The following is an 8005-nucleotide window of genomic DNA, read 5'->3' as shown; positions in this document are numbered from 1 at the left end:
ATGACTAGCCAGGCTTCCCATGAGGCTAGGCCTCTCAGGCCTGGGCCAAAGAGCTTCCTGCTCACCGAGGTAGGCTCCCGCCCCCGTGACAGACAACTGAGGGTAGGAAAGAGGCCCAAGGTTGTTGGCTCCCAGCTGGCACACGCACTACTGCTTACTGCTGGAGCTTGTGGAGACCCTAAAGAGTATCTGGCCAGAGTCAGAGAGGCAAGCAAGGGTCGGGTGGGGGCGGACCAGCACCGGTGGTGGGGGTGGAGCACCTTCTCCTGCCTGAAGGTATGATTACTGGCCATCCCTCCCAAATGTCCCAGGCAGGTGGATCCCCACTTCCCAGACAAGTTTCGGGTTTATTGTTTGCTTTGAATTTGAGTTTGTTTGGAGATATTTTTCTATTTTGGTTTTTTTTTTAATTTATTTATTTATTAAGGATTTCTGCCTACAGTTTCAAAATAGAAAAATATGTTTGGAGATATTTTTCTATTTTGAAACTGAGTAACTAGGTAGCCCAGGCTGGCTTTATATTTGCTAGGATTATAGGTGCGTGCCATCGCCACCTGCTTAGAAACAGTCTTTGAATCCTAGGAAATAGCTGTCAATAAGCCCAGAGCACATAGGAACCTGAGGGGGCTTCCTCCCAGAACATCCACCCAGGATCTGAGCCCCAGGCAGCAAAGCGGCCAGGTCCCTTGTCCTTCAAGTGGGATCCCACGGCTACCCAGAGTCAGGAGAATGGGTAGGAAAGCCAGGGCAGACTCCCACAAAGGGGACAGGTGGCCACGGTGGGCCCCCAGGGAAGCTTCCATGGATATGGGCAGGGTACTAGGGATGGTAGCCAGGCAGGCAGAAACGGCTGTGGGCAGAGCTGGCCCCTGGGCGACACCCACATGGCCTTGCCCATCTCCTGCCCCACCTCCTGCCCCTCACACTCCTACGGAGGGGAGGGGGCTGCCCTGGCTGCTCACTCCTTTGTTGGCTTCTGCAGATGAGGAATGCATCAGGCTTTCTGAAAACAGCCGGAGCTCCCCTGGTGTCAGCGACCTGGATTCCACCCAGCCCCTCTCCGGCAATGCCCACGGTGGCAGCCGGGCCGCAGATGGAGCGCGTGGACAACAGCTCACAGGGACCCCACCAGCTCTTCCTCACCAGTGGATTGGCCCGAGGTGTGTCAGGCGTGTTTGTATGGACTGCTCTGCTCCTAACCTGCCACCAGGTAAGCACCCCAAAACCCTGCTGGGCTCACAGTCTCTATGGGACCCGGCACGGCTCAGATGGACCCCCATGGACAGATACTGGGATCATGGAATCTCCAGTCATAGCCTCCAGTACTGGACACCCCAGGCATAGTGTCCGTCTATGGCCCTTGTCCAGGGCTTACATGCAAGGGCCAAACCCAAGGTGGGAAGTCTCAGCCAGACAGAGGGTACTTTGCTGGGTGGGCACCCCCAGTCATGTCTGAGGCCTCTCACTCTGCTCACCAAGATCAGTGATTGGTCCCAGGTCCCAGACAACAAGAACACTAAGGCTCAGAGATGACCGGAGGCTTCCCCAGGCTCACACAATTGGAAGAGAAAGGGCCTTCCCCCCCACCCCAGGAATGGCCAGGGCTTGGACTTTGCTCTATACAGAGAACCTCAAGTCAGACATCGGGAGTTTGGGGAGGAGGGGCAGGAAGATGGGAGAAGGAGCGGAGCTAGGAGACTGGGGACTGAGAGGAATGGGAACTGGGGCAGGGAAGAACTGGAAGGGCTGTGAGCCGAGAGGCAGTGTGTGGAACTAGGAGAGTTGTGAAGTAAGAAGCTGGGCTAGCGGCTGGGCAGGCAGAGTGGAGAACTGGGGGAGGAAGATGGCAGCTGGAATATGGTAGCAGTTGGGGAGCTGGAGCCAGAGAGTTGAGGACTTGGAGTTTGGTTTTGGGAGCTGAAAGCCCCAGGCCCTTTGGAACACCCATTTGGCACCAGGGGAAGGCCTGAGTCAGTAGGTAAGCTGTGTGCAGGAACTAAGTAAACACCTCTGCCTGTGACAGCCACCTGCTGACTGGTACCTGGCCAGGTGTGCCTCAGTAACCAGGATACAGGCCTGGCCCTGAGGGCAGGCCAGGCAGGTGTCAGCCACTTGTTAGGATCAGCAGGATGACCTCTGGGGGGAGTAGGGGCTGGCACAGAGAGAGGATCAACACCTCCATTTACAAATGGAGAAACTGAGGCAAGAGAGGGCAGCAAGTTGTCAAGGTCACCAGCCAGGTGGTGCTAGCCTGGGAAAGGTCTCCCCGCTGGCTGGTCACATTCTGTCCTCCCTCAGCGGCTGGGGAGGGAGGAAGGGACTGATAAGGAGCTGGTCTCTGACGCCAGCAGCCTTCACACCCCACACAGCCCTGTGACAGCTCCCTCCAAAAGCATGACCTCCGTGCCCCGCAGGGCACCTCCCCGAAGAGTCTTCCTCACAGGGGCCTGGAACCAGGAGGAGGCACCCAGCTCCTAGCCTACTTCCTCTTAGAGACTCTGTACAGAGGGGCTTAGGGGCACAGGCTGACCCGAGAGGATCACAAGAGAAGGCCTCTGTGGACCAGCCTGAACAGCTAGCAAGACCCCCACCCCAGATAAAACAGGAAAGAGAATGGCTCAGAAGCAGAGTACGGCTGAGGGCACATGAGGTCCTGGGTTCTGTTCCTAGAACTGGGGGTGGGTGTGGGGGGCATGCTCCTATTCTGTTTCTGGTAGAAAAAATACAGAAAATTCAGAAAAACTTTAAGACGAACAGCATAATCACCTTCCTGGATTGGTTTTTTGTTTTGTTTTGTTTGTGACAACATCTTGTAGCCCAGCATGGCCGGCCTCGAACTCCCTACGTAGCAGAGGATAACCTTGAACTCCTGATCTTCCTGCTTCCATTTCCCAAGTTCTGAAATTACAGGTGTGCGTCAACACCTCCCGGTTGATATGGAGCTGAGGATGAAGCCCTGGGCTTCCTTTGTACTCGGCAGGCACTCCATCCACTGAAACACATCCCTAGCCCTTTCCTTCCATTTTCATTAGGCAGAGATGACACTTGAACCTGCTTGGCTTCCTATTCTGACCTTGGGTACCTCGTCTCGTCAGAGGATTTCCCGTAGAGCTGTGCATTGGAGCCCCGTTCTTACTGACTATATAGCGTTCCTCCACACATAGGCTCTATGGGGTGAGCCTGGCATCCCATGGTGAGCGTAGCCCCAGCAGTTGTTACTGGGGTTCATGTGATGAACCTCTTTACACACAGATTTTTTTTTTCCTCTTTATTTCTGTAAAGGGACAGATTCCTTGAAGGGATCAAAGAGCAAGAGGCCTGCCATGGTCCCCAAGTTGAGAGCCTACCTGTACCACAGGGGACATTTAGGTCTCCTTACTGAGTTCTGACACTTAGCAGAACCCAGGAAACTCTTGTTGGATGAGTGAATGTCCTGACTTCGGGAATGTTCTTCAAGATGACCCCACAGGGCATCAAAATATGTTACAAGTTTTGAAAATGTCTAAGGAATGAATTTTAGGCTCAGTGTGACAGACAGGCTCATCACTTCACCACTGGGTGAGGCTGAGGCAGAAGGATCATGCATTCAAGGCCAACCTGGGCTACATAGTGTGACTCTCTCTCAAAAGCAACAACAGTCTTTTTTTTTTTAAGATTTCATACCATGTCACAGAATCAAGTGAGGCATGAGGTTGGCTGGTCTCAGCCTTTTATGGTCTGTCAAAACAGGAGATGGCTCCGCCGCCGTGCAAGCCTGGGACCAGAGCTCCATCTCTGGGACCCATAAAAAATATGCCAGGCAGAGCAGGACACATCTATAACCCCAAGGAGGGATGACCAATCAGATCCCTGAAACTGACCAGCCCGCTGTAAGTTGAGTCAAATCCATGACCTCCAGGTTCAGTGCAAGATCTCATCCCACGGTATGAGCGTGGTGTCTGAGGAATGACCCTGGAAGGTACTTCTGTCCCTCTTCTCAAGAGTGAACGAGGATTAGCGGTGTGGCTCAGTGGTAGAGCATGTGCCTGCAGATCCCCTAAGGAGGGGCTGGGGAGATGGCTCAGCAGTTAAGAGTACTTGAGGCTCTCGCAGAGGACCAAGCGCCCGCAGACTCAACTGTCTGTAACTCCCGCTGCAGGGGATCTGACACCCTCTTCTGGCCTCCATAGACACCCACACATAATGGCATATCCTCAGTGCAGATGCTATAGATGCATAATGTTTTTATTTGTTAATTGCAAACGCTTTTTTTCTTGGTGGTACTGGGGATTGAGCTTGGGACTTCACACATGCTAGACAAGTGCTTTCCCAGTAAGCCACACTCCCTGCCCACTGATACTGTTTCAAAGAGCTGAAGATATGGTTCAGTGGGAAACCACTCACTTAGTCTGCTCAAGACTTTGGGTTACATTCAATAATAAAGTCTGGCAGTGGCTCACACCTTTAATCCCAGCACTTGGGAAGCAGAGGCAGGCAGATCTCAATTCGTTCAAGGCTAGCCTGGTCTACAGAGTGAATTCCTGGTCAGCCGGGGCTACATAGTAAGTCAGGCTATACTGAAAACTAAAATATATATATTTGTATATATTAAGCATGTATTCAGTTTTGAGGGAGCAGGTCCTAGGGATTGAATCCAGAGCCTTGCTCTTGCTAGGTAAGGACTCTACCTTAGCCAGGACCCTGCCCTGCTACCTCCTGTGTTATTCCTCAGGTACCATCCATCCTACTTTTAAGGGACAGTCTCTCACGGAGACCTGGAGTTCCCTGATTTGGCTGCACTGGCTGACCAGTGAGTTCTAGAGAGCCAGCTGTCTCTGCCTCCCCAGCATTGGGATTAAAGGCATGCATTAATGTACCTAGTTTTTTGTTCATGAGTCTGGCTTGAACTCCGGTCCTTATGCTTGCAAAGGTGCAACTGAGCCACCTCCCCAGTCCTACTTCCTAGTTGGAGCCAGGGATGCTCAACTGGTCTTGCACCCACCCACGATGCTCCTGTCATAAGCAGATTTGACTCTTCTTCTAATATATACGCTACAACCTCCCTCTGATGGCTTCCACTCTCTACTCATCCTGTGCTCAGTGGAACATTAGGCAGTGTAGGAGAGGGAGGGCAGCCTGGAGCTCTGCCCGGCTCCGGTTCCTCTTGTATTCGGGCTGGCACCCATGTGGTGGACGACAGGGCCAGGAGCAGGGACAGAGGCGCCACAGAAACTCTTCTGCCACAGATCTACTCGCACCTGCGTTCCTACACCGTCCCGCAAGAGCAGCGCTTCGTCATCCGCCTCCTGTTCATTGTGCCCATCTACGCCTTCGACTCATGGCTCAGCCTCCTCCTCCTCGGGGGCCATCCATACTACGTCTACTTAGACTCTGTGCGAGACTGCTATGAAGGTGATACTCCAGGCTGGGCCTGCGGGAGCTTAGCGGGGACCCTCAGCTTCACACACGCACACCTACCTGCACACACTTCCCCTGCCATCAACCCCAAGGTGCCCTGTCTCAGCTGGGACCTGCTTCCGGGGTTGCGCAATCGGCAACCTCGATGCCTGGAACTCACAGTCTGAGTAAGCTCGCTCCCTCTCCTGGGGTATGCTGAGTGGATCTGGTGGCACCTGCATGCAGAGGGGTTCTGTGACTGACCCTCACTGTCATCCCCTGTCCCCCTGCAGCATTTGTCATCTACAGTTTCCTGGCCTTGTGCTTCCAATATCTGGGGGGAGAGAGCGCCATCTTGGCTGAGATCCGTGGCAAACCCATCCGGTGAGTCCACCCACAGGCCCCGCCCCATCTGGGGCCCAAGCCAGGCCACACTGTAGAACCCCCAATTATCTTCCTAGTGACCTTAATGACATCTTCCTCATCTGCAGGTCCAGCTGCATCTACGGGACCTGCTGCCTCCGTGGCATGTTCTATTCCATCACTTTATTACGTTTCTGCAAACAGGTGAGGGGGCCTGCCCACCCCACCCCAATGCCCTCACCCCACCCCACCCCATCCCAATCTCATTCCCTTCCCCCCCATCCCAGGCCACACTACAGTTCTGCATCGTGAAACCTGTCATGGCTTTGACCACCATCATCCTCCAGGCTTTCGACAAATACCACGATGGGGACTTCAAGTAAGGGGGACTGTGAGCAGGTGTCTGAGGGGCAGGGCTCCCCCGCAGGTCCCTTCCTCAAGCGGCCTTCTTCCCCCTCTCTGTGGGCTGTAGCTCAGTTGGTAAAGTGTGTGCCTAGCATGCATGAGTGTCTGGGTTCTATCCCCAACTTCATATAAACTAGGTGTGGTGGTGGTACACACTTGACATGCAGCACTTGGGAGGTTGATAGAGGAGGATTAAAAACTAGAGGTCATCCTTGGCTATCTGAGGAGTTTGAGGCCAGCCTGGGCTACATGAAATCCTGCCTCAGAACAAACAAACAAAAACATTGCTAAGGTTGTGGGAGGGCCCAGGAGGACAGGCCACAGCTCTGGGGGAGGTTCCTGAACCATGTAACCCCAGGCCCCCAACCACTACTCCCTTTGGTACTGTCTGAGGCCCTGGAGGGAGGATCTAGATGGAGCTATCCTGGGGGTTGTGGTGCCCAGCCAGGGGACAGGCTAAAAGAATGTCATGAGGGACTATTCTAACCAGCACTTCCTCTGACCCAGCATCCACAGCGGCTACCTGTACGTGACCATCGTGTACTTTACCTCAGTTAGCCTGGCTCTCTATGCTCTGCTCCTTTTCTACTTCGCTACCAGAGACTTCCTGAGGCCCTTTAAGCCAATGCTCAAGTTCTTCACCATCAAAGCCATCATCTTCCTCTCCTTCTGGCAGGGTGCGTGAGCCTGGGCAAGGGTGTGGGGCCAGGACTGGCATCCCTGGGACCTGGGTTCAGATCTGACCTCTATCTCAACCTTGTGTGCCTCGGCATCTGTAACCTTACGAAAAGTCACTAACTCAGCTGCTCAGCTCAGAGCTGGCAGAGTCTGGAGGGGAGCCTGTTGACCATGAGATCTGTCAACAGTAGGAAGCCTTGGCTTCCAGAACCCTGGTCCCCACCAAGCCCCCAGCAGGCCATGAGATCTCACTCAGTCCCAACAGCCAGCAGCATAAAAGCAGGGATCCCCAGGCCCAAGTTGGATATGTCTGGGTGAGAAACAGGAACCCTGACTTTGAGGTACCCAGCCCTTCTCAACCACAGCCTCTCCACCAATGTGGTCAGTATCAAAGAAATCCTGGGATAAGGCTAGCCTTTCCCCCTGCATACCCTCGGCTTCAGTAAGAACCTTGGCAGGGCTCAGCTTCCATCCAGCAATGGGACCTGAATGGTTGTCTGTCTCTAGGAGTGGTGCTGGCCATCTTGGAGAGGTGTGGGGTCATCCCTGAGGTCCAGGCCGTGGACGGCACCAGGGTGGGGGCTGGTACCCTCGCCGCTGGCTACCAGAATTTCCTTATCTGCGTTGAGATGCTGTTTGCCTCGCTTGCGCTGCGCTATGCCTTTCCCAGTCAGGTGTACTCAGAGAAGAAGAACTCGCCAGGTGAGCTGGGCCCCACCACTGAGGAGCACCTGCAATGGCTCAGCCATGATGCCCATCCCTGGAGGGGTCTTAGCCAGGCAGGCAAGGGGAGATTGTGAGCTCTGAAAGATGTGGACAGAGGAAGCTACTCTCTTAATACTTGGTGCTTGCGGAGGGTGTCAAGAGTGGCTGAGTTGGCTGGCCTAGTGAGTGTGCTGACTGGCCACATGGCTGGTGACTGCATGGCTCCTGGCCACTCAAGGCAGGAGTCTATTCAAAGATAGCCCAAGACCAAGGCTAAGACACAGGAGTGCCTTTAATCCCAACACTCGGGAGGCAGAGACAGGCATATCTCTGTGAGTTAGAGGACAGCCTGGGCTACAAGAGCGAGTTCCAGGACAACTAGGGCTGTTACACAGAGAAACCCTGTCTCAAAAAACTGAGAGAGAGAGAGAGAGAGAGAGAGAGAAAGAGAGAGAGAGAGAGAGGAGAGAGAGAAAAA

General features: G+C 54.0%; 1 protein-coding gene across 2 annotated transcripts in view; it reads left to right on the top strand.

Moving 5' to 3' along the window:
* Positions 1-8005, top strand: part of Tmem184a (transmembrane protein 184A) — an 8727-nt gene continuing 722 nt past the window's right edge. The window contains exons 1-8 of one of the 2 annotated variants that reach the window (XM_005367115.2): positions 1-69; positions 983-1210; positions 5226-5391; positions 5670-5760; positions 5868-5943; positions 6027-6118; positions 6652-6821; positions 7330-7524. In XM_005367115.2, coding sequence (XP_005367172.1) covers positions 1-69; positions 983-1210; positions 5226-5391; positions 5670-5760; positions 5868-5943; positions 6027-6118; positions 6652-6821; positions 7330-7524 — 1087 coding nt within the window. Of the gene's footprint in view, positions 70-982; positions 1211-5225; positions 5392-5669; positions 5761-5867; positions 5944-6026; positions 6119-6651; positions 6822-7329; positions 7534-8005 lie in introns of those variants that run through there. The other variant, XM_013353758.2, reaches the window with a different exon arrangement.

Source organism: Microtus ochrogaster, unplaced genomic scaffold (assembly GCF_000317375.1).
Source record: "Microtus ochrogaster isolate Prairie Vole_2 unplaced genomic scaffold, MicOch1.0 UNK16, whole genome shotgun sequence".
NCBI lineage: Eukaryota > Metazoa > Chordata > Mammalia > Rodentia > Cricetidae > Microtus > Microtus ochrogaster.
This window is presented reverse-complemented; position numbering and strand designations above follow the sequence as displayed.